Raw genomic sequence first — 27,111 nt, forward strand, 5'->3', positions numbered from 1 at the left:
TTTATTTTTTTTAAAGCAAAGCACATGAGACCTATAAGGTTAGGTTATATTTTCACTCTGAAATGTACTGGGTTCAAGGTGCCATAGCCTTTAGTCTATAAGAAAACACAGGTGTTTGCAATGTAGCCTACGAGCCTGTACCAATACTTTACCTGGTAGGTTTCCGCTACCGATGCAATAGGCAACCTCCTTTTTGGGAATCCAACAATAGCCTAAGACATTTTTTCTACTAATTGCTGTTTATTGGTCTTATTTATTCTAATACACATATTGTCCCTCTTAATTTCTTTATTTCTCTCTCTCGCTCTCTCTCTGTCTGTATGTCTGTCTCTCACGCACACACACAAAGACGGCTTAGATTGTAAACCTTTACTGTGATTGTGTCCGTGGTTGTGAATAAGTCTAATTGAAAATATCCCACACCATTTGTATGATATCATCAGGATGTTTATTTGTCACCTGTCCCAAACAGCCTTGTCTTGCTTCATGCAAGAACAGACAGTGAATGGAAAGTTAAGGGTAAAGTAAATGCAACTTCGACCCTCTCCTTGAATGCAATAGGAATACCGCGGCGAAGGATGGGCCCTCTCTTTCCAATGACCTGCGTTGTCCTCCTCGCCCTCCACGCCACTGTGTCACCAGCCTCCTTCAGTCCCGAGGATTACGCCGCGGACGAGGCGGAGTTAACTGCCAACAGCGACACCATAATTTTCGACGACTACCGGGGGAAAGTTTGCGTGGACGACAGTGGCTTCGTTTACAAACTGGGGGAACGTTTCTTCCCGGGACACTCGAACTGCCCGTGCGTTTGCACCGAGGACGGGCCGGTGTGCGACCAGCCAGAGTGCCCCAAGATACACCCGAAGTGCACAAAAGTGGAGCACAATGGATGTTGTCCAGAATGCAAGGAGGTTAAAAACTTTTGTGAATACCGGGGAAAAACATACAAGATCCTGGAGGAATTTAAGGTAGGGGTGTTTTGTGTTTATTGTCTAATTTGCATGGTCTATTGATCAATCGTTTGTAATAATTTAAAATGTTAATTTCAAAATGTGGATGCAATTACATTTGTACCACAATACACATCATAATCAGGCATATAATTCGTTTTGCTTAATTAGGTAATGACCTGAGAGAGAACAATTGAATGTGATCAAAACAATGCAGCAGTGTTGACTGCATAATTGTTGCAACCCCAACAACCATTCCACTCAAAACATGATTGTAATGTTTGCCCTCTCATAATATAGTAAGTGTAAAGATTTGCATGGCCATGCCAGATGGAGAGGGTCAACTATAACTGGTATTTTGTTTTCCCTCAATGGTCTCTGCTGGTAGTAGAATCCATGTAATCTATTCTGTTTGTAGAGTCACGGTGCAACATGAACTCATTAACTCACTGCATTATTTGACGTCTGTCCTATTTAACGGATATGGCTGATTCGCAATGGCACTATGTGTTGCACAATAACTACAAGCACCTCACACTGTGTCAATTGGCTTGGAGATTTCCCAAGCAAGCAAATTCATCAATGGCAAACTGGATATGCTTTGAGCCATGGTTTGAGTATTATTGTATCATGCTTGAAGTAGGCTTGTCTACCATACTGAATGAAACCCCTACCCAGGTTGGAGTGGGACGTTACATGGTGGAAGAGGCTGTAGCACAGCGTAGGAGGGGTATGCGTCAGTCGGGTGAGAGCAGGAGAAGAGGTCAGAGTCATTTAGTGTTGGCGTGGACAGTCCTAGTCTATACTGACCAATAATGAACACCATTAGCATTGCTTAATACTGGCTTATGAACAGGACCTATACTATAGTGCTGCTCATTTCATTCTGCTGTGAGTGAGTCAGTTGACCCTACAGATTTGAAAAAGTAAGGACCAGGAATAAGTACATTTTCAGACACATTTTTCAGTCATATACTGTTGCCTATACCCAACAGTGTTTACTACAACTATGCTGGATAATGCAGCATTTGTTCTAAACATGAGAAGGAATTGTGCCAACTTTTCCCTCAGAAGATGCATTTCTTAGACCCGTCACAGTGACAGGAGGAACCACCTGGTGAATACAGATGAGCTGAATACTGTAACAGCAGCACTGACATGACAAACATAAACAAAACCAGAGATATACCCTGAATAGTAATGGGTAGTTGTTAGTTGTTCTGCAATGTGAAATATTTAGCGATGTGAAATACGAGATTTTCTAGTAACTAGCTACAAGATCAGGGTAATCGCATGATACCTCCCTAATCCTCTTCATACCAAATAAACATGATGAAATGACTCGACTCAATGTCAGTTGTTTCAGTGAAACTAAACAATCTAAGGACATTTTATAGAAGAGAGCAAAGCTGATCTCATTCGAAATATTTTGTTTGACTTACATTAACAGGAAATGTGTTGTAATATAAAGACCAACCTAAAGTACTTCTGCTAAAACCCTGTAACACAATTGCACAGCTCTACTGGTGGTTGTATTTTATTGTATAGTTTGTATAGTTGTATAGTAGTTTCCATGATGATTTTAGCATGTTAGTGCATGAGGTGACCAATGACATTGTTTACATTTACGCTTTTGTGAAATCATACTGTGTTACCAATCATCCACTTGTGTGATGTTTAGCATTACATCAAATTATGCTAATGTTCCATTTCCATTCCCCAGAAAATCATGGTCCCTAAAGTATTGTTGTGAAGTTTGGTATACAAGTTTGTCTAGGTTGGTGGTAAATGCAACACAGAGACCAAGGGTATTCAGCTGTTACCCTACGAGGTCCAGAGCCTGCTGGTTTTCTGTTCTACCTGACAATGCATTGCACCCACCTGGTGTCCCAGGACAAAATCAGTCCATGATTAGAGTGTAACAATTTTAAAAAAGCAGTGGAACTGGCTTCAAGGTCCAGAGTTGAGTTTGAGGGGCATAGACCATAGTTGTCTTGTTTCTGTTACGTTATTATTTGTCATTTTGTTTCCAAGAAATCTAATCCCTCAAAAAGGCCAGATAGTTTATTTGATAAGCCTAATGTCCTTGATCATATTCTCCAACTCAATTCAATCAAACTGTGACTGCTCATCCCAAGTAATACACCTGCCACTAATTCTAGACAGCTCCATATCACTTACAATGCTCTTACATCTCTAGCAAGAGGCCTGGCATTGGCTAATTAGTATGGGGGACTTCAGTGAAGCAGTGTGTTGCTAATAAGGTTGTGAGAGATCAGGCATTTACACCTGTGTACTTAATCCATTGTGATCGGTGACTTGGACTGCGTCCCAAATGGCACCCTATTCCCTTTCTAGTGCACTAGTTTTGATCAGGGCCCATGGGACTCTGGTCAAAAGTAGGGCACTGTAAAGGAAATAGGGTGTCATTTGGGACTTAGCCTGGGTGGATCGGTGTTGAGCGGACGAGTGGCACGTCAATGAAGCCTCTTAGCCCTGTATTGGGATGCACAGCCATGCTCCCCTCAGGGACAGAGAGAGAGGCCTGTGAGCGTGTCTAAAGCCTGCTGGTTTGATGTGAGATCAAGTCCATCAATAGTGCATCTCAACCTCCAATCCCCACTAACCTTGAGTGGCAGGGCCCAGCGAGAGGGAAGGACATTTCCCGCCTCTTGAAAAACCATTAATTTGTTCCTATCGATTTTCTCAACAGAGAAATTACACATGGAGGCAGAACAGAGAGGGGAAACTGTGACTGGAACAATAAAAATGGCCACTCTTCAGTTAGTTTAGATAAATAATTGATATAGGCAAGGATGACCATTGACCACAGCTTCGAAGTTTCGATCAGATCACTGTTGTGGGACTGTTGATTCGTGACAGGAATCTGATGACTTGAGGAAGCTAAAGTCATAAAACCATGGTTGTGTCCAGCATGAAAGTGCCTGTTTATGAAAGTATGAAAGACATATTAAATTATTATATCTCTTTGAATTACTGTATAAAACGAGGACTGCATGGTGTCTAGCGAAGTTAACAGAAATCAAAGGGAGACAGTCATTTCTAAAGAAAGACCCAATTAAGAGGATACCAACAGGACTGGTTTGCATTTCCTTTGCCCTCGTCCTGGCGCTTTATGCAGAGCTCTATGTTTACTGAACACAGCAGGCGAGGAAGGAGTCCAACAGATATCAGCATCTTTAAGACCCACAAGGCAGATTAGATCTTTATAAGGTTGGAAATCTCTCTAATATCTCTTCTAAACAAGCAGGCATGCAGCCATAGGGAGTATGATAGAAACACTGGGTTTATGACCAGTATGTCTAACACCCAAAAGGCAGGATTTAATATCATAGACTAGACTATATCACCACATTGTCCAACATCTTATGTTTCTGTTAGATACTAATTCACTGATGGAAGAGGGAATGTCAATAATTTGTGCATTACCCATAGTAAGTGTCTCCGAGTTACATTCTATAGATGCCATGTCAGTAATAAAACCCATTGATAAAGAATGACTTGATTGACCATTGATTGATCATGGATGGTGCCCTGTAATCTGTTAAGAAATGTGCTCCAGCCTTAAAGACCTAATTCGTCAGAAAGGGAATCTTTCCATCCGCAGAATGCTGAGTCAGTCTCTGTTGGGCAGTAGTCCATTATTTATGTAGATGTAATGTAGTTGGAGGGAAGCTACTTTATTAGGTCTGGTGGACAGTTGGTAACGGGGAGCTGCTGTGCTGTATACTATATCCCACTCTCAGTAGAGATGTGCCACTCACCGCTGATGGTAAATATACTTTCATTTTAGATGTATGTTTTGTAGTATATAAGATAGATATAAGATAGAAAGAGTATAAGTATATCAAAAATAGAGTAAATTAGAATATATGAGAGAGTTGTCATTCACCCTCGGTAGGTGTTTCACCTACAGGGTTCCCCGTCCGACGAGGAAGGGACCAGTCCGCCCATCGTGGCTCCCGCCTTCACGCCTGTACTACCCCCGGCCCTTCCCCCAGCCTCAGCCCCAGACTCTGCAGCGCAGCTCCAATCAAGAACCAGGAGATATAGGGTGAGTTCAGATCCCAGGCCATAGAGATAAAACAACTGTTCTATATCTATGTCCCAGGCTGGCAGGACGTGACAGCACAGGACAGAACAGAACAGGAAAGAACAGGCTATAGGGCTGGGATGTGAACTCAGATCAATCCCCATCCCATCTGTGCTCCTGACTGAGTTCCTTAGGGGAGAGGGTTACAGAGAGGGGGTTGTGAAGGACCTCAAGGACATTTGTTGTTGAGTCCCCATCGATTCAAAAATAGACACAAAAAGCAACCTAAGTCCGACAAGCCACACTGATTTGATTTGTTGGTGCATAATGTTGAGGCTCTTGAATATAGTTTCTTACTTCTATTGCAAATACTGTGTACAAATTCTGTAGCTCTCTGCTCGTAGGCATTACTACACATATTGTTATGAGAGAGATGGATTAGACACAGTCTACTGACATGGGAACCCAAGAGAGACAGATTAGAGACAGTCCAATGACAACGTAATCCAAGAGAGACAGATTAGACACAGTCTAATGACATGAGAACCCAAGAGAGACTGATTAGAGACAGTCTAATGACATGGGAACCCAAGAGAGACAGATTAGACACAGTCTAATGACATGAGAGCCCAAGAGACACAGATTATACACAATCTACTGACATGGAAAACAAAGAAAGACAGATAAGAGACAGTCTAATGACATAGGAACCCAAGAGAGACAGATTAGACACAATATATTGACATGGGAACCAAAGAGAGACAGATTAGACAATGTCTAATGACATGGGAACCAGATAGAGACAGATTAGAGACAGTCTACTGACATGGGAACCCAAACGAGACAGATTAGAGACAGTCTACTGACGTTGGAACCCAAACGAGACAGATTAGAGACAGTCTACTGACATGGGAGCCCATACGAGAAAGATTAGAGACAGTCTACTGACATGGGAACCCAAGAGAGACAAATTAGACCATGTCTAATGACATGGGAACCCAAACAAGACAGATGAGACAGTCTGCTGATGTGGGAACCAAAACGAGACAGATTTGAGACAGTCCAATGACAACGGAACCCAAGAGAGACAGATTAGAGACAGTCTACTGACAACGGAACCAGAGAAAGATGTATTAGACACAGTCTAATGACATGGGAACTCAAGAGAGACAGATTAGACAAAGTCTAAAATATGGGAACCCAGGAAAGAAGGATTAGACACAGTCTAATGACAAGGGAACCCAAGAGAGCCAGATTAGACACAATCTACTGACATGGAAAACAAAGAAAGACATATTAGAGACAGTGTAATGACATGGAAACCCAAGAGAGACAGATTAGACACAATCTATTAACATGAGAACCAAAGAAAGACAGATTAGAGGCAGTCTAATGACATGGGAACTAAATAGAGACAGATTAGACCATGTCTAATGACATGGGAACCGAATAGAGACAAATTAGACCATGTCTAATGACATGGGAACCGAATAGAGACAGATTAGAGACAGTCTAATGACATGGGAACTGAATAGAGACAGATTAGAGACAGTCTACTGACATGAGAACCCAAGAGACACAGATTATACACAATCTACTGACATGGAAAACAAAGAAAGACAACAAAGAAAGAGACAGTCTAATGACATAGGAACCCAAGAGAGACAGATTAGACAATGTCTAATGACATGGGAACCGAATAGGGACAGATTAGAGACAGTCTAATGACATGGGAACCGAATAGAGACAGATTAGAGACAATCTACTGACATGGGAACCCAAATGAGGCAGATTCGACAGTCTACTGACATGGGAGCCCAAGAGAGACAGATTAGACCATGTCTAATGACATGGCAACCCAAGAGAGACAGATTAGAGATAGTCTAATGACATGGGAACCGAATAGAGATAGATTAGAGACAGTCTAATCACATGGAAACCGAAGACAGACAGATTAGAGACAGTCTACTGACATGGGAACCCAAACAAGACAGATGAGACAGTCTGCTGATGTGGGAACCAAAACGAGACAGATTAGAGACAGTCTAATGACAACGGAACCAGAGAAAGATGTATTAGACACAGTCTAATGACATGGGAACAAGAGAGACAGACTAGACACAGTCTAGTTATATGAGAACCCAAGAGACACAAATTAGACACAATCTACTGACATGGAAAACAAAGAAAGACAGATAAGAGACAGTCTAATGACATGGGAACCCAAGAGAGACGGATTAGACAAATGTCTAATGACATGGGAACTGAATAGAGACAGATTAGAGACAGTCTACTGACATGGGAACCCAAGATAGACAGATTAGAGACAGTTACTTACATTGGAACCCAAATGAGACAGATTAGAGACAGTCTACTGACAAGGGAACCCAAGGGAGACAGATTAGACACTGTCTAATGACATGGGAACCCAGGAGAGACAGATTAGACCATGTCTAATGACATGAGATCCCAAGCGAGAGAGATTAGACACAGTCTGCTGACATGGGAACCCAAGAGAGACAGATTAGACCATGTCTACTGACATGGGAGCCCAAACGAGACAGATTAGAGACAGTCTAATGAAATGGGAACCCAGGAGAGACAGATTAGAGACAGTCTATTTACATTGGAATCCAAATGAGACAGATTAGAGACAGTCTACTGACAAGGGAACCCAAGGGAGACAGATTAGACACTGTCTAATGACATGGGAACCCAGGAGAGACAGATTAGACCATGTCTAATGACATGAGATCCCAAGCGAGAGAGATTAGACACAGTCTGCTGACATGGGAACCCAAGAGAGACAGATTAGACCATGTCTACTGACATGGGAGCCCAAACGAGACAGATTAGAGACAGTCTAATGAAATGGGAACCCAGGAGAGACAGATTAGAGACAGTCTATTTACATTGGAATCCAAATGAGACAGATTAGAGACAGTCTACTGACATGGGAACCCAAGAGAGACAGATTAGAGTCAGTCTACTGACATAGGAACGCAAGAGAGACAGATTAGACTGTAACGGCTTTCTTTATATGAAGGAGAGTCGGACCAAAATGCGGCGTGGCTATTGAGATTCATGTTTAATAAATCAAAGGAAACACGAATCAATACAAAAACAATAAACGTAAAAAACGAAACAGCCTAAACTGGTGCAAACTAACACAGGAACAGGAACAATCAGCCATGAAACACTCAAAGAATATGGCTGCCTAAATATGGTTCCCAATCAGAGACAACGATAAACACCTGCCTCTGATTGAGAACCACTTCAGACAGCCATAGACTTTGCTAGAAAACCCCACTAAACCACAATCCCAATACCTACGAAAAACCCCAAGACAAAACACACCACATACCAAACCCCATGTCAAACCCTGGCCTGACCAAATAAATAAAGAAAACACAAAATACTAAGACCAGGGCGTGACATAGACACAGTATAATGACATGAGAACCCAAGAGAGACAGATTAGACACAGTCTACTGACATGGGAACCCAAGAGAGACAGATTAGACACAGTCTACTGACATGGGAACCCAAGAGAGACAGATTAGAGACAGTCTACTGACATGGAAACCCAAACGAGACAGATTAGATAGGGTCTACTGACATGGAACCCCAAATGAGACAGATTAGAGACAGTCTACTGACATGGGAACCCAAGAGAGACAGATTAGAGACAGTCTCCAGACATGGGAACCCAAGATATACATATTAGACACAGTCTAAAATATGGGAACCTAATATCACAAATATTACAGGAATACCAGACCATACATCAGCATCTGAAAATTGCTTGTTTTACAAAGTACTGAGCTAATATATCACCCTTTGCACATAAAAAAAAGATAGAATAGGGGAAAGAACATCCACCCACACACGTGCGTGCAGGCGCACACACTCACACAAACCCCCTCCCTCGCCCACACAGTGTACATCCTACAGTAATTAGCAACTGTGCTCTTCAGCACTGACACCTATGAGAGGAAACTTGTTTTAAAACGCATCTAAAATGAGTTGCTCAAATAGATTTTCCTTTCCAATTTGCCTGAGGAAAAAAACATTGTTTTAATTTGAAATGCTGATGAAGCCACAAACAAGACACAAACGTAGGCCAAAGAGAACTGTAGCTTTGAACTATTTTGAGCAACTTCCTTTATTAACTACCTTTATAAATTAGTTATTGACTAAGGTGGCCCAGCACGATTCCAACACCATCATTACATTTTCTGACGACACAACAGTGGTAGGCCTGATCACCGGCAACGATGAGACAGCCTATAGGGAGGAGGTCAGAGAGCTGGCAGTGTGGTGCCAGGACAACAACATCTCCCTCAACGTGAGCAAGACAAAGGAGATGATCGTGAACTACAGAAGAAGGGGGGGGGCGAACATGCCCCCATTCACATCGACGAGGCTGTAGTGGAGCGGGTCGATAGTTTCAAGTTCCTTGGTGTCCACATCACCTACAAACTATCATGGTCCAAACACACCAAGACAGTTGTGAAGAGGGAATGACAACAACGTTTCCCCCTCAGGAGACTGAAAGGATTTGGCATGGGTCCTCAGATCCTCAAAAAGGTCTACAGCTGCACCATCGAGAGCATCCTGACCGGATGCATCACTGCCTGGTATGGCAACTGTTCGGCATCGACCGTAAGGCGCTACAGAGGGTAGTGCGTACAGCCCAGTAATTCACTGGGGCCAAGCTTCCTGCCATCCAGGACCTACAGTACCAGTCAAAAGTTTGGACTCTCCTACTCATTCCAGGGTTTTTCGTTATTTTTACTATTTCTACATTGTAGAATAATAGTGAAGACATCAAAACTATGAAATAACACATATGGAATCATGTGGTAACCAAAAAAGTGTTAAACAAATCAAAATATATTTTATATTTGAGATTCTTCAAAGTAGCCACCCTTAGCCTTGATGACAGCTTTGCACACTCTTGACATTCTCTCAACCAGCTTCGTGAGGTAGTCACCTGGAATAAATGTGTGGAATTTCTTTCTTTCTTAATGTGTTTGAGCCAATCAGGTAGGGTGGTGTACCTCTCCTCTCTCATCCCTTCATCCCCCACTCCACTCTACCTCTTCTCTCTCATCTCTTCATCTCCCATCTCCACTTCTCCTCTCTCATCCCTTCATTCCTTCATCTCCCATCTCCCATCTCCACTACACCTCTCCTCTCTCATCCCTTAATCTCCACTCCATCTCTCATCCCTTCATCATCCATCTCCACTCCACCTCTCTCATCCCTTCATCTCCACTCCACCTCTCCTCTCTCATCCCTTCATCTCCACCATCTCTCCTCTCGTATCCCTTCATCTCCCATCTCCACTCCACCTCTCCTCTCTCATCCCTTCATCTCCCATCTCCCATCTCCACCTCTCCTCTCTCATCCCTTCATCTCCCATCTCCACTCCACCCCTCCTCTCTCATCCCTTCATCTCCCATCTCCCATCTCCACCTCTCCTCTCTCATCTCCACCACCTCACCTCCCATCTATACTCCACCTCTCCTCTCTCATCCCTTCATCTCCACTCCACCTCTCCTCTCTCATCCCTTCATCTCCCACCTCCACCTCTCCTCATCTCCCATCTCCACTCCACCTCTCCTCTCTCATCCCTTCATCTCCCATCGCCATCTCTCCTCTCTCATCCCTTCATCTCCCATCTCCACTACACCTCTCCTCTCTCATCCCTTCATCTCCCATCGCCATCTCTCCTCTCTCATCCCTTCATCTCCCATCTCCACCTCTCCTCTCTCCTCCCATCTCCACCACCCCACCTCCCATCTATACTCCACCTCTCCTCTCAAATCCCTTCATCTCCACTCCACCTCTCCTCTCTCATCCCTTCATCTCCACTCCACCTCTCCTCTCTCATCCCTTCATCTCCCATCGCCATCTCTCCTCTCTCATCCCTTCATCTCCCATCTCCACTCCACCTCTCCTCTTTCATCCCTTCATCTCTCATTTCCACCTCTCCTCTCTCATCCTGTCATCTCCCATCTCCACTCCACCTCTCCTCCCTTCCTCTCCCATCTCCACTCCACCTCTCCTCATCTCCCATCTCCACTACACCTCTCCTCACTCATCCCTTCATCTCCCATCTTCACTCCACCTCTCCTCTCTCCTCATCTCCCATCTCCACTCCACCTCTCCTCTCTCATCCCTTCATCTCCAATCTCCACCTCTCCTCTCTCATCCCTTCATCTCCCATCTCCACTACACCTCTCCTCTCTCATCCCGTCATCTCCCATCTCCACCTCTCTCCTCCCTTCATCTCCCATCTCCACTCCACCTCTCCTCCCTTCATCTCCCATCTCCACTCCACCTCTCCTCCCTTCCTTTCCCATCTCCACTCCACCTCTCCTCTCTCATCCCTTCCTCTCCCATCTCCACTCTACCTCTCCTCTCTCATCCCTTCCTCTCCCATCTCAACCACCTCTCCTCTCCTCTTTCATCCCTTCATCTCCCATCTCCACCTCTCCTCTCTCCTCCCTTCATCTCCCATCTCCACTTCACCTCTCCTCCCTTTCTTTCCCATCTCCACTCCACCACTCCTCTCTCATCCCTTCATCTCCCATCTCATCCTCTCATCCCTTCATCTACCATCTCCAATCCACCTTTCCTCTCTGGTCTCCATCACCCTGCTAAGATAAGATGTTTTGACGTGGGCGTCACTAGCATGTATTTTGGCTTTCCATAGCCCTCATCACTTTTGCCATCACCCTGCAACTGCATAACTTTCCCCATCCCTCTCCCTCACCCCAAACTGCATCCTTATCTACGCCCCAGGGAGTTTGTCTGTGTCTTCCTCATTTCCCTCCTCCCAACAGTCTCAGAGTTCAACTACTACAGTCTTGATTGCTGTGTTGATGGTCAGTTCACTTTAATATGAATGTGGATTGGCTCACAAATCACCATATAGTTTGATTCAGAAACATACTAACACACCCCTCGGCACGGCTAAATATAGTCTTGGTGTTCTACTTTATTTTGTGAGTTACTGTAGTACTTACAGACCAGGGCATGAATTCACTTCACAGTACAATAAATCTCACACAGGGTTTCATTGAAAGCACTCTATCCCTGTTACAGTAAATGAATTGATGGACGTGTGCACTTGGCTGCAATGTATTATTGAGATAAAATAAGTACGGAAAGGGTCATTCCCGTTAAGGCTACATATACTGTCATTTCAGATGTATCTAATGTATGACAATGCAACCAGTCAACAAATTGTATTTATTGTGTTTGTCTTGTCTTGATTACAGAGAAATATGAAATTGTTCTGGTTGATTCCGTTGAATAAATTAATCTTACAGTCTTCGAAAGAGACCCCGACAGCACATGAACAAATACAGTAGGGAAGAAACACAATTTAGAAAAATAAAATAAATAATAGATACAGTTGAATTCAACCATCCATATCTAATGTGTCCCTCCAGGAGTAGTGTGCAATTTCACATCTTCTATCTGTGCCATAAAGATGATTTTTAAATGTTGAGTATATGATGCTAAATAGAGTTCAGTGAAGGCTTGTTGTCAGTGTTTTAACCTTTAACATGTTTCGGATTCATAACCTCCCCCATAAATGTGGCACCAGATCAAGCAAATTCACCCAAAGGACAGTCAGCTATATAAATCCATACATTTACATACAGAACACTTAAGGCATTTTACTGTGCGTCTAGTGCTGAGAAACATGTTTTCACAGTATTTTTCAAAGGGACAAAGTTATAGGTATGTGAAAAGATCAATTGCGTGAAAATGTTTATTATTCAAATGTCAATCATAGGTATCACAAGTTGAAGAGGCTGGTAGTGTTTGAAAAATGGACAAAACCTGTGAACGTGGCAGGTTTCAGTAAAGTCTGTATCATGAAATGACGTTTTACTAGTTACAAGCAGAGGATGCTTGAGTTGTCTGACAGCTCACATCCTCCAAAGGTTCTGTAAGATCATAATTTCAATGCTACAGTTGTATAACGATGTCATAGCCCTTTAAATGTCTCTCGTGTTGGAAATGTTGCAATCAGACTGGAGATGAGATTGCATTTTAAGATGGAATTGTAATTAAGAATGGTTTATGTGTGCTGACCAGCATTTAGCCAATAAAATACTGCAAGCAGACATCTGTTCAATCCCCGGGATGTAACTGAGATTGTTGTTGTTTGTTCAACTTTGAGCGAATTCTGTATGAATTTTTTACTTGGTTTGGTTAAATCATGGGACCACAGACTAGTGCACTGAAAAAAAATAGATTTATTCTCACCAGATTACATTTGGTTCAATATCTACGTTGATAAAAAGTGATTTCTCAAATTAAATTGTGATTGAGAATGCATGATGTATGCTAACCAGCACCCAGCCAATAAAGTAGTCAGTTCAATCCCAGGGATGCTACTGTTATTCTAGTTGTTTGTTCAACTTTGAACAGATTCTTTATGAGTTGTGTCTTTGATTTGTATTAAAGTAAACGGGTTTGCCTGTCAGGTGACCCAAGAGGCCAGCACACTGAAAACCAATATTTAATCTCACCAAAGATTTGGTTCAATAGGAATATGGTTAGCACTTTCCACTACAGCGCATGATAAAGTGGTAATTGCATGGATATAGTATGGTATTACAAACAGTGAGGTTTTTCTCAGTAAAAGTCATTCAGTTTCAGTTGACAATTCAAGACTGCCATTTCACCCCCAGACACAAACTTGTTTGTTTGTTCTTGTTTAACATTGAGCTCAGCACAATTAGGGAGCATGTCCATGGATAAGTTCACAAGCCCTTGGCTCTGAGGCCAAACAGCGTTATTAATTCAATTTGAAGGAATAGACAGGGGATCATTAGTGTGTGGAACAGTCTCAGTTTGGCAATTACACTATGTACAAAGTTTAAACACCCTGGCTACTGAGAGGGCTCAGGGCTCGCCTCTCTCTCATCACTCTACCCTATTGACCCTGACTCACACATGCACCAGCCAGCCAGCCAGGCACATCTCTCTGTCTGCATCTCAAATGGCTCCCTACTCCCTTAATGGTGCACCACTTTTGATCGGGGCCCATAGACATCTGGTCAAATGTAGTACACTATATAGGGAATAGGGAGCCATTTGAGATACAGGCAGGGAGATGTTGACTCATACATATGGAAGTGTGTTTAATTGGCACACTTTGGGCGTTGGGCCAGAGAAAAGGCCATTGGGGCCGCAGGGACTTTAAATATTGCTAAAAGGAAACCATTTGCTGTGGGTGAATGTGCAAATAAAAGATAGTTTTGTCATTCTCTAGAGCCAGTGAATTGCTTTCACTGTACCTTACAACATTACAGCATACATTCTACACAACAAATGGCCTGTAGCACAAACTATGATTGAAATGTGGTCAGTGGGTAAACTAACTGTTTTCAGCTTATGTAGACATGGCTTGACAACAACTGTTGGAGTTCCTTCTGTTTCAAGTGGGCTGAGTTTTCTCTTAGTCCAATGTAGATACGGTTGATTTGGCTTGTTTGATATGTTCCAATTCAATATATGTTTTTAGAATGCCCCCCAAGGTTGACTAGACTAAGCATTGCGGCTTAGGCACGGTGATTGGTCATATAATATTTTTCAAGAGGAGTTCAAATGGATTTACAAATGAGTTTTAATGAGTAACCTTACAGACATCTATCTCACTGTGTCCCCTGGGTTGACCTTTTTAATGTTCAGTCGAATAAACCTTTTTCAAGGCTTTTTATTGTCATGGAAACCAACTTGATATTAATAGTAATCTTGCCAGCATGTTGTTACAATGGTAAGATTATTGGTTTTCAAATGCAATTCAAATATATATTTTTTGCTTTTCTCTCCATTTTCTCCCTCCATCTCTCTCCCTCCAGCCTTCGCCTTGTGAGTGGTGTCGCTGTGAACCAAATAACGAGGTGCACTGTGTGGTCTCTGACTGTGCCGTCCCAGAGTGTGTCAACCCAGTCTACGAGCCAGAACAGTGCTGTCCCATCTGTAAAAACGGTAAGGGCTCTTCCAGTTGTGTCCTTCGGACACACACACACACACACACGCACACGCACACGCACACACACAAACACACACTGGTTTCACTCACAAACTTTCTGTACATGAACCTTACGATTGCATTGCTGATTGTTGTGTATATGTAGCCTGGTAAACCAGACTGACGCTGTGCTCACCATTGTTTCACAAAACAGAATGATGAACGAGGCTAGTGTATTTGTATATTTCTTGCTGATCTTATAGTTTTTTTGTGAGAGTAACATTTCCATTGTATTCATTACACATTCATTACGCAAATAAACGTGAAACCTGTAACTGTTTCAAACTCAACCCATATACACACACACACACACACACAATACAGAATTATTAAACTTGAAAAGATGATCTATTTCTCTATGTCTGTCTTTTGATGATCAGCCTTCAGTCTCTTTCAGTGTTTTATGTTTTATATAAATTGTTACCTTGGGGGGCTGCCTGACTGCTAATGAGGACAATACTAACTGCTTTAATTAAATACGACACACTAAGCAGAAAAAACATATGCTCAGATTGGCCCATTGATTATGGGGCATCCAGAGAGAGCATAACTGTGTGTGTATGTGTGTGTGTGTGTGTGTGTGTGTGTGTGTGTGTGTGTGTGTGTGTGTGTGTGTGTGTGTGTGTGTGTGTGTGTGTGTGTGTGTGTGTGTGTTGCTCATAATGGGCCCCTGGGGGGCCCTTTATCTCCATGTTGCCCTGATGCCCTTGTCAGTCGCAACCAATCCCCAAATTATAATTATAGAATTCCGATGGCTCATTGGCTAGTTATAGGAGTCAGGGCAGGAGATATGGCTGAGCCAGCCCAATCCAAGAGATTGAGAGAGGGAGAGAGAGAGAGAGAGAGTAGCTGGCTGGTCTGGTTGTGGCTCATTTGGTTTCATTAGCCTCAGGGGCTGGATTGATCAATAGACAACTGGGACAATCAAGGATCATGAACGTTATATGCTGGAATGGCATAATGAGTTAATTATCATCTGATTATGTATATTTTGTTACCTGAGCCAAATACCCACTATGAGGATATAGTCTTGCTAGTCAGAATTCATGATGATAATTTTGCCCTAGTATAGGCTAACTCTATCAAAGGAAAAGCCAATCGAGGGACTGAACTGATGGTTGATCAAGGAAATCCACATTAGAGTATCCACTCAGGATATTGCTCGTTGAAGAATATATAGCTAGATGAATAAATACATTTCCCAATTTAGACTTTAGAGGAAATCAAAATATTATCTACCTTAAAATGTATTTTCCTTTGTTGCGTAGTTTGACCTATATAGGCTAAGCTCTCTGACAGAGGGTAACGAAGGTGTACAAGGAAGATGCCTGTACACACACACACACACACCCACAAGCGTGCACGCTACACACACACACTGGGCCTGCAGCTGGAGGAAGCACTAATCCACACAGACAGGATACGGTGACGCCCTTGTGGCGGTGGCATTTAAGCGGGCCTGCCATCTCCACCCCCCTAAGAAACCACTGCCAGCTCTGGCAAGATTATTCTCTTGAGCCTGGAGTGTGTGTGTGTGTGTGTGTGTGTGTGTGTGTGTGTGTGTGTGTGTGTGTGTGTGTGTGTGTGTGAGTGTGAGTGTGAGTGTGTGAGTGTGAGTGTGAGTGTGAGTGTGAGTGTGAGTGTGAGTGTGAGAGTGTGTGAGTGTGTGAGTGTGTGTGTGTGTGAGTGTAATGCTCATCCCTGGTGTACTGTGGGAGGATAGAGGACAGATCCATTCTTGTAGCCTATTCCAGTTGGACGTCTTTAGGAGCTTGCAGGAGACAGAGAGACATGCCTTCTCAATCCGCCTGCTCCAAGACTACAAAGCCTCCCTCAGATTGGATAGATAGTATGCACATCAAATGGCACCCTATTTCCTATATTTACCTTAACATTTTAGCCGTTTAGCACACGTCCTTATCCAGAGCAACTTACAGTTAGGATACACAAGTCTCTGAAGTCCATGCGGACTTGACCACACGCACACGCACACACACTTTATGATCCCACTGTTTTGCATGCTCACAGAGCTATGCCAAAGTCTGGAAAACCAAACCAAACATTTCCATATTACCCCTTAGATATGGCGACCAGGCGTCCCTGATTTCCAGGGGCAGTACCCTATTTTGGTGGCTTGTACCTGGCTAGATCTGTCCCCGAAAATGTTCCCGATTAGCCATCAGAAAGTAAAAAGCAACTCTGATGTTAAATTGTCACTGATATTTCAATAATCAAACGGTGTATACAATCACATTTGCATGACCTGTTAATGATCGTTTTACCAAGTGAAACATTATAACTACCGCATGAACAACCATGCCCATGGCCAGAGAGTGAATCCAACAACATAGGCTAAACCGAATTTGTGTGAATAAAAAATGACTAGATTAAGAAAATTATGGAGGGGTAATCCATTTCTGTGTTATAATTAATACAATTCATTGAAAGGACTATGGAGAAAATGTATTCTTAAATGTAGTTCCATGCCATTGTTTTTATTGCGCTGCTACCGTCCCCCCCCCAAAAAAAAAACATTTTCCAAAATCTGGTCACCTTACCCTCAGAGGACTGCACCGGACACAAAGTAGTGCACTATATAGAGGGTAGCGTGCTGTTTGGGATGCAGACATAACCATGGAGAATGAACTGTTCCATGCATCAGCAGACACATGTTGACTAAAGTACCCTAACATGTAGAGGGCTTCATCAGGCTTTCTTCAAGGTTTCCTCTTAGGCAACTGAGGAGCTGAGGAAACCCTCAGCATTATGCAACTGTCTGTTAGGTTTTGCTTTGAACAACCTAGCTATATCATAAAGGGATATAATATGAGAATAATGTAAATGTAGCCTACATAAAGTTGTTTTTCACTTTTACAGGGGAAATAAACATGGAAATGAGCTAGTCTTATAAGCTTTTGTCTTTTACTGTTCATCGGAACCGTCTGTCACTGTAACTTCCAGGTGGACAGTCATGTGACAACACACAGAGACAGCTGTGGACAGGTAACATGCATCCCTGTTGACAGCCCTGACAGACAAGCATTGGCTTTGAATGGAGCAAAGTCCCAAAGTCCCAGAGCCTTGTCTTGTCAATCTTCTGCAGTGATAGGCAGTGGAGACTGTGTCCTTGCTTGTGGATATGTCCCAAATGCTACCATATTCTCTTTATAGGCTCTGGTCAAAAGTAGTGCACTATAAAGGGAATAGGGTGTCATTTGGGAAGTATCTTGTGCCTTCCTCCTGCTGTGACTCTCCAGTCGTAAACAACCACACTTGGCAGGGCTGCTAGATGCTCACTTCTCTCATCAACCTCTTCCCTGTTTGTCTGTAAACCATGCCAGCTATACTAAGGGTGGATGTTGGATCAATGGGAGTTAGGGCTTGGCAATAGTTCACTCATGATGTGTCCATTGAGGTACAGGTCAATCGATGGGCTTTTATCATGTCTGAGTAGACCAGGAGAGTGTTCCTGGGCATACATGAGGGTGAAGTGGGTAAGGAGTTGGAAGCAGGTGGTGGTAGAATATGATTGTTGAATTGTTGTAATGTGCGTAATGTTTTTATGTAGACATAATTTCAGGAGAGGAGACTCGTTCTGTACATAGATGAGGGTGAGTGGGTAAGGTGTTGGAAGCAGGTAGTAGACTAGAGGGTTTTTGGTGTGTTATATATTGGATTGCCATTAGGTTTGTTTAGTCCAGCAGATACAGTAGTCACAAAACTTTTAAAAAGTACTTTTCAGTTTATTGAAGAGTCATTGAAAATAAATGTCATTTCTTCGATTATCAAATTGACTGCCTTCGAATTGAGCCCAACCCAGGCCTAGAGACAAGATATTTGAATGCAATAAATATTAGACCTTCGAAAAACACTGAAGTTTTGTCATTGTATATTTAGAATTCTGCTGGTTCATGTCCCTCATGTGGGGCTTATATCCTATTATAATGTGTAGAAGTCTATTATTATTGTTTTTACATATGATCACTCCTAATATTATCCTATGTGGTTTGAACAGACAGTTAAGCGAAGCATTTGAAACGGGACCCATTCCTTAAATAGTGCACTACTTTTGACCTGATCGTTTTGGACAAAGACAATGTCATTGTGAACTTGCTGGTCACACAAATCAATCAGTAAAGCCATTTCCCTGAGAGTAGGTGGAAGTGTTCTGCTACTAGAAACGATCCTCGGAATAGGTTTAGACTGAAAGGCCCGCCCTTCAGAGAATCTAGAAGGTTTTATAGATCTCTGTTGGACTGTTTAAAAGAGCGGCTCCAAAGTCACCGTCACACCAATTGAGCCACTGATTGCTTCGTTTCAATGATTAAAACTGGAGACAGAAAATGCCTGCCACCACCTGCATGCTCTCCTGTAGCAGGATAATAAAAAGGTGCTGTTTCCTGAAGATTGTGAGCACAAAACCTGAATACTAAAATCTATCACTGTGGTTGTTGTGTAGAAGAGCTATTTATGAGATTGCAAAAGGAGTGGAAAACTATGAATCCTCGGCTACGTCCCGGTTTATATATCTCCATGCTCCCAAAGTGGGCACATGTTCTCCTTCCGCCCAAAGTGTGCACTTGTTCACTTCCCTGCACTGATTTGAAGGGAAATTACTTGTATTCGAAATATGGTGGAAACTCCCACTAACCCATGCCTCCACCCATCCAATGCCTTTAGATTTTTGGAAAGTCGTGAATGAGTGCACACTTCAGAAGAAAGGAGATCTTATTGGAACGCACCCATAGAAGGCAGCAGGGTAAGTCATTCACAAGCCATCTGATTATCAAAAACACAATCTGGAGATAATTAGCTTTTCCATAGATATTAAATAAATCTTGGGATAAAAGGAACACAAATCTTATCTGAAGAAAAAGGGAACCGCAAAACTAATGTAATCTCAAGAAAAAACAGATTCCTCCATAATCCTTCATCAGGATTATTTGCTGGTGTAATAAGATGTTGGTGTGGTGTATGGTAGGCTATGGTGTGCTGGGAAGGTCTGTTCGAGGAAGACTTCCTAGAGAGGCTGCAAGGCTTTCCTAATCTCAGCACCCAGAACCAAATCTCATGTGCGCACTGAAAAACATTAATTGTTAAGTCTGTCACAAGTAGGATTGCAAAGCTACTGGTAATTACCAACAGTTGAAGTCGGAAGTTCACATACTTGGAGGTTGGAGTCATTAAAACTAGTTTTTCAACCACTCCAAAAATGTCTTGTTAACAAACTATAGTTTTGGCAAGTCGGTTAGGACATCTACTGCATGACACAATACATTTTTCCAACAATTGTTTACAGACAGATTATTTCACTTATCACAATTCCAGTGGGTCAGAAGTTTACATACACTAAATTGACTGTGCCTTTAAACAGCTTGGAAAATTCCAGAAAATGATGTCATGGCTTTAGAAGCTTCTGTATTTCAAGGCCTACCATCAAACTCAGTGCCTTTTTGCTTGACATCATAGGAAAATCTAAAGAAACCAGCCAAGACCTCAGAAAACAATTGCAGACCTCCACAAGTCTTGTTCATCCTTGGGAGCAATTTCCAAACACCTGAAGATACCGTGTTCATCTGTACAAACAGTAGTACGCAAGAATAAACAGCATGGGACCACGCAGCCGTCATACCGCTCAGAAAGGAGACCCGTTCTGTCTCATAGAGATGAACGTACGTTGGTGCGAAAAGTGCAAATCAATTCCAGAACAACAGCAAAGCACATGGGGACAAAGAGCGTTGTCAGCGCCGTGTGTGTATAGGTGGCAAGGAAGTCAGGCGCAGGAGAGTAAATAGAGTGTAAATGGAGTCTTTTAATAACTGTCCACAGAACATGCTCCATAACACTAAATAGTATAGACATGAAAAATATGGGTACAAGGACCCGTCGCGCACCAATACAACAAATAAACAACACTGACAATAAAACAATCTCTGACAAAGACATGAGGGGAAACAGAGGGTTAAATACACAACAGGTAATGAATGGGATTGAAAACAGGTGTGTGGGAAGACAAGACAAAACCATAGGAAAATGAAAAATGGATCAATGATGGCTAGAAGACCGGTGACGTCGAACGCAGAGCACCGCCCGAACAAGGAGAGGCAACGACTTCAGCAGAAGTCATGACAGTACCCCCCCCACCTGACGCGCGGCTCCAGCTGCGCGTCGACACCGGCCTCGGGGACAACCCGGAGGGCGAGGTGCAGGGCGATCCGGATGGAGACGGTGGAATTCTGATAACATGGAAGGATTTAACACATCCTCCACTGGAACCCAGCATCTCTTCTCCGGCCCGTAACCCTCCCAGTCCACGAGGTACTGAAGGCCCCTCGCCCGATGTCTCAAATCCAAAATGGATCGAACAGAGTACGCCGGGACCCCCTCGATGTCTAGAGGAGGCGGAGGAACATCACGCACTTCAGCCTCCTGGAGCGGGCCAGCCACCACCGGCCTGAGGAGAGACACATGGAACGAGGGGTTAATACAGTAATTAGTGGGCAGTTGTAACCTATAACATACCTCATTCACTCTCCTCAGGACTTTAAACGGCCCCACAAACCGCGGACCCAGCTTCCGGCAGAGCAGGCGGAGGGGCAGGTTTCGGGTCGAGAGCCAGACCCTGTCCCCTGGTGCGAACACTGGGGCCTCACTGCCGTGACGGTCTGCACCAATTTTCTGGCGCCTTATGGTGCGCTGAAGGTGGACGTGGGCTGCCTCCCAGGTTTCCTCAGAGCGCCGAAACCAATTGTCCACCACAGGAGCCTCGGTCTGGCTCTGACGCCAAGGAGCCAGAACCGGCTGATACCCGGTTAGTGGAGGAGTGACGTAGCGAGTTCTGAGCCATCTCTGCCCAGGGCACGAACGTCGCCCACTCCCCCGGCCGATCCTGGCAATAAGACCGCAGAAACCTACCCACATCCTGGTTAACTCTCTCCACCTGCCCATTACTCTCGGGGTGAAAACCTGAGGTAAGACTAACCGAGATCCCCAGATGCTCCATGAACGCCTTCCAGACCCTTGATGTGAACTGGGGACCCCGATCAGACACAATATCCTCAGGCACTCCATAGTGCCGGAAAACGTGTGTAAACAGGGCCTCCGCAGTTTGTAAGGCCGTAGGGAGACCGGGCAAAGGGAGGAGACGACAGGACTTCGAAAACAGATCCACAACGACCAGAATCGTGGTGTAACCCTGTGAAGGTGGAAGATCAGTCAAAAAATCCACCGACAGGTGCGACCACGGCCGTTGAGGAACGGGTAGAGGTTGTAGCTTACCTCTGGGCATGTGTCTAGGAGCCTTGCACTGGGCGCACACAGAGCAGGAGGAAACATAAATCCTCACGTCCTTAGCTAAAGTGGGCCACCAGTACCTCCCATCAAGACAGCGCATCGTCCGACCTATCCCAGGATGACCTGAGGAGGGTGACGTGTGAGCCCAATAGATCAATCGGTCGCGGACAGCAGACGGAACGTACAGACGACCAGCTGGACACTCAGGGGGAGAGGGCTCTGCACGTGACGCCCGCTCAATGTCCGCGTCCAGCTCTCACACTACAGGCGCCACCAAACACGAAGCTGAGAGTATGGGAGTGGGATCCATGGATCGCTCCTCTGTGTCATACAGCCGAGACAATGCGTCTGCCTTAACGTTCTGGGAGCCTGGTCTGTAAGAAAGAGTAAACACAAAACGAGTGAAAAACATGGCCCACCTTGCCTGGCGAGGATTCAGTCTCTTCGCCTGCCGGATGTACTCCAGATTGCGATGGTCAGTCCAGATGAGAAAAGGGTGTTTAGCCCCCTCAAGCCAATGCCTCCACACCTTCAAAGCTTCTACGACAGCTAACAGCTCTCGGTCCCCCACATCATAGTTTCGCTCCGCTGGGCTGAGCTTCTTGAAAAGAAAGCACAGGGGCGAAGCTTCAGTGGCGTACCCAAACGCTGAGAGAGCAACCAGACCCCGATCTAGACGTCCACGAGTAGCCAGCATGTTGTCCAGCCTGATGGACATGTCCACCAGCTAGTCGAAGGTGAGGGTGGTGTCTCTACAGGCCAGCTCCCGACGGATGTCCTCACGTAGACTACAACGGTAATGGTCGATCAGGGCCCTGTCGCTCCATCCAGCGCCGGCAGCCAAAGTCCTAAACTCCAAAGCAAACTCCTGTGCACTCCTCGTCTCCTGCCTCAGATAATAGAGGAGCTCACCCGCTGCTTTGCCTTCGGGTGGATGGTCGAATACTATCCGGAATTGGCGGGTGAACTCCTCAAAATGGTCCAACGCCGCATCCTCCTTTCTACACACAGCGCTGGCCGATTCCAGGGCTTTCCCGGTGAGGCATGAGACGAGGGCGTAACTCTTCTCACGGTCAGATGGTACTGGGAAGACCGTGGCCAGATACAAGTTCAGCTTAAGGAGGAAACCCTGGCAGCCGGCAGTATCTCCATTGTATCCCGTGGGTAGGGATAAATGGATCTTCGGTTCCGGAAGGGAAAAAGCGCTCAAGGAAGATTCCGGTTGTGGTGGTGGTGGCGCTGGAGAAACTCCCAGTCTCTCCCAGCGATCCATATTCTGGACAATGTGATCCATTACAGTGCTCAAACAGTCAATCGCCTCCGCTTGTTCCCGGACACATTCCTCCACCTCCATGGGCGTAGTGTCCTCTCCTGCTGACTTCATATTTTTTGGTCAGAGATTCTGTCAGCACCGTGTGTATAGGTGGCAAGGAAGTCAGGCGCAGGAGAGTCAATATAGAGTGTAAATGGAGTCTTTTAATAAATGTCCACAGAACACTCCATAACACTAAATAGTATAGACATGAAAAACATGGGTACGAGGACCCGTCGCGCACCAATACAACAAATAAACATCACTGACAATAAAACAATCTCTGACAAAGACATGAGGGGAAACAGAGGGTTAAATACACAACAGGTAAGGAATGGGATTGAAAACAGGTGTGTGGGAAGACAAGACAAAACCAATGGAAAATGAAAAATGGATCAATGATGGCTGGAAGACCAAACAAGGAGAGGCAACGACTTCGGCAGAAGTCGTGACAAGCATACTTTTTGGAGAAATGTCCTCTGGTCTGATGAAACAAAAATAAAACTGTTTGGCCATAATGACCATCGTTATGGATGGAGGAAAAAGGGGGAGGCTTGCAAGCTGAAGAACACCATCCCAACCGTGAAGCACGGGGGTGGCAGCATCATGTTGTGGGGGTGCTTTGCTGCAGGAGGGACTGGTGCACTTCACAAAATAGATGACATCATGAGGTAGGGAAATTATGTGGATATATTGAAGCAACATCTCAAGACATCAGTCAGGAAGTTAAAGCTTGTTCACAAATGGGTCTTCCAAATGGACAATGACCCCAAGCATACTTCCAAAGTTGTGGCAAAATGGCTTGAGGACAACAAAGTCAAGCTATTGGAGTGGCCATCACAAAGCCCTGACCTGAGTCATATGGATGGCAGTGTAGCCTAGTGGTTAGAGCATTGGACTGGTAACCAGAAGGTTGCGAGTTCAATCCCCCGAGCTGACAAGGTACAAATCTGTCGTTCTGCCCCTGAACAGGCAGTTAACCCACTGTTCCTAATGCTGTCATTGAAAATAAGAATTTGTTCTTAACTGACATGTCTGGTTAAATAAAGGTAAAAAAAATATAGAAAACTTGTGGGCAGAACTGAAAAAGCGTGTGTGAGTAAGGAGGCCTACAAACCTGACTCAGTTACACCACCTCTGTTAGGAGGAAAGGGCCAAAATGCACCCAACTGATTGTGGGAAGCCTGTAGAAGGCTACCCGAAATGTTTGAACAAAGTTAAACAATTGAAAAGCAATGCTAGTGTATGTAAACTTCTGCCCCACACGGAATGTGAATGTGAAGAAGTAATGTGAATGTGAAGAAATAAAAGCTGAAATAAATCATTCTCTCTACTCCTATTCTGACATTTCACATTCTTAAAATAAAGTGGTGATCCTAACTGACCTAAGACAGGGAATTTTTACTAGGATTAAATGTTAGGAATTGTGAAAAACTGAGTTTAACTTCAACTGTATGTGAACTTCCGACTTCGACTGTATGTAAACTTCCGACTTCAACTGTAAGTTACCAGAATCTTCAGTAAATTTGGTAATTAACAGAAAATCTATGGCAATCTATTGTAAATTTGGTAACTTATAAAAATAAAATTGTATTCATATATATTAAGAATGTTGTTATATCTGTGTCTACATTGTCGATTAGCTTCTAGTATATGGTTCAACAAAACTAGCCTAATTAAAGCAAAAAGCATCTATTCAACAATGGCATTTTTAGTTCATTCTTTCAGTTAACTCTTCCAACTATTGACTTTTCTTCACAACTGCCACCAGTTTGACACCAAAACATTGGCAACAAATATATTTTGACATAATAAAATAAATAAGTGTGAAAAAATATATACATATTTCATGCCGACACCATTGGTATTCACTAAGTTGATGGTTTATATTTAGGATCATGTTTTACAGCTGTGTCATAAAAAAATTGTAATCATCTTATCTAATTTTCAAAGATTTTACATGTGATAAGTCCACACAGAGGGTCAGAGATAATTACAGAAGCCTGTGACACCACTAGATGTCTTGTGATGGATTGCATAAAATCCTTGAAAGATACCAAAATTCTGGTAGGTGACTGGTAAACCTCTAAAGTTTCCAATAATATACCCTCCCTTTGCAACTCTAGTTAAAAGATACCAGTAAGAATATGATGTAGGGGAGCTTTGTGTTTGAAGAAGACTTTGTAGAAAGACTGAGGAGGCCTTTCCATGCAAACTATAGCTCTGTGTTAGCTTTGTATTTGAGAAAGGATAGCGGAGGCCATAAAATGCAGACTGTAGCTCTGTGTTCAAGAGGGACTTTCCACAGAGGCTGAGACGGCCTTTCCATGCAGACTAGGAGTGATTAATCTCCCTCCTGCCCCTCAAAGCAGCTCTCTCTCTCTGTGTGTGTGTGTGTGTGTGTGTGTGTGTGTGTGTGTGTGTGTGTGTGTGTGTGTGTGTGTGTGTGTGTGTGTGTGTGTGTACTCCAGCCCTCTCTGTGCTGCCAAGCCGCTGCCTGCCCTATCTGCCAGCCTCCTCTGCTCGCGGTGCATTAGGATGCAACGCGTTCTACGTCAAGGGAGAGCCAGGCTAACAAAAGCGCTTTAGTGTTGCAAAAACAAGCCCATCGGTGCATGCCCGTGAAAGGATCTGTGCATCGGTTCTGACTTCAAAACTCCCCAGGCAGGGTTCTCCACATCACTCTGCCATCCTCTTCTAACAGAAACCCCCCGAGAGAACCACCACCACACTCATTTCTCCTTTTCTCTACCCTCCCTCCCTCTTTGTCTTTCTTCCATCTCTCTCCCTCCCTCTCTTCTCGCTCTCGTCCTTTCCTCCCATGAGGCAGGTCCAAATTGCTTTGCCGGAACGACGATCATCCCAGCCGGTATTGAAGTGAAGGTGGACGACTGCACCATCTGCCGCTGTCACAATGGGGACTGGTGGAAGCCAGCACAGTGCCTGCGCCGGGAGTGCCTCAACGGCCAGACGTTGTCATAGAAACCCCTCCCGGGACAGTGTCGGTGATGTGCGGTCAGGGAGCGCTCCTGCCTGCTGCCGTGGCAAACCAACAATGCCCTCATCTTGTGTTATTGATATGATATGATGGACAGGACAGGAGCCCAATTCCTTGGCAACTTTGGCTAGGAGACTGCATAACTAGCTGAAATGAAAAGCTCTTGTACACAGTACCTACACACCACCACAACTTTAAACACAGAGGAGAGGAGAGAGCAGGAACTTTTATTGAGACTGTTTTTTCCCTGTTTTGACTGTCTGACTATATATATTTTCTGATAATTACTTCTTGCTTGTGCTGCTTATAAACACAATATATTTCATGAACTAATTTCCTCCTAACCGTTGGCACTGTTAAAATGCTCAGTTGTTTTCCTTAAGTCTGTAAGCTTGTTGTAGCTCTCACTCACTCACTTACAGGTGTTTTGAAAATGAG

General features: G+C 44.0%; 1 protein-coding gene across 1 annotated transcript; it reads left to right on the forward strand.

The window, feature by feature from the left end:
* The first annotated feature begins 578 nt into the window (after nt 1–578).
* LOC135521148 (von Willebrand factor C domain-containing protein 2-like) lies at nt 579–26,772 on the forward strand. Its single transcript, XM_064947080.1, has 3 exons — nt 579–968; nt 14,898–15,027; nt 26,506–26,772. Exons 1-3 carry the CDS (start codon nt 579–581, stop codon nt 26,655–26,657), a joined length of 672 nt encoding a protein of 223 aa, XP_064803152.1. The 3' UTR covers nt 26,658–26,772.
* Nucleotides 26,773–27,111: the final 339 nt, after the last annotated feature.

The sequence above is a fragment of the Oncorhynchus masou genome, chromosome 29 (genome assembly GCF_036934945.1).
Source record: "Oncorhynchus masou masou isolate Uvic2021 chromosome 29, UVic_Omas_1.1, whole genome shotgun sequence".
Taxonomy (NCBI): Eukaryota; Metazoa; Chordata; class Actinopteri; order Salmoniformes; family Salmonidae; genus Oncorhynchus; species Oncorhynchus masou.

What these genes read in the sequence shown, in the direction of transcription:
- LOC135521148 (XM_064947080.1), top strand. Translation starts at nt 579, where the DNA reads ATGGGCCCTCTCTTTCCAATGACCTGCGTTGTCCTCCTCGCCCTCCAC. An exon ending in AGATCCTGGAGGAATTTAAG is followed by an intron (nt 969 to 14,897) that starts GTAGGGGTGTTT and finishes CTCTCCCTCCAG; the next exon opens with CCTTCGCCTTGTGAGTGGTG. An exon ending in CTGTCCCATCTGTAAAAACG is followed by an intron (nt 15,028 to 26,505) that starts GTAAGGGCTCTT and finishes CCCATGAGGCAG; the next exon opens with GTCCAAATTGCTTTGCCGGA.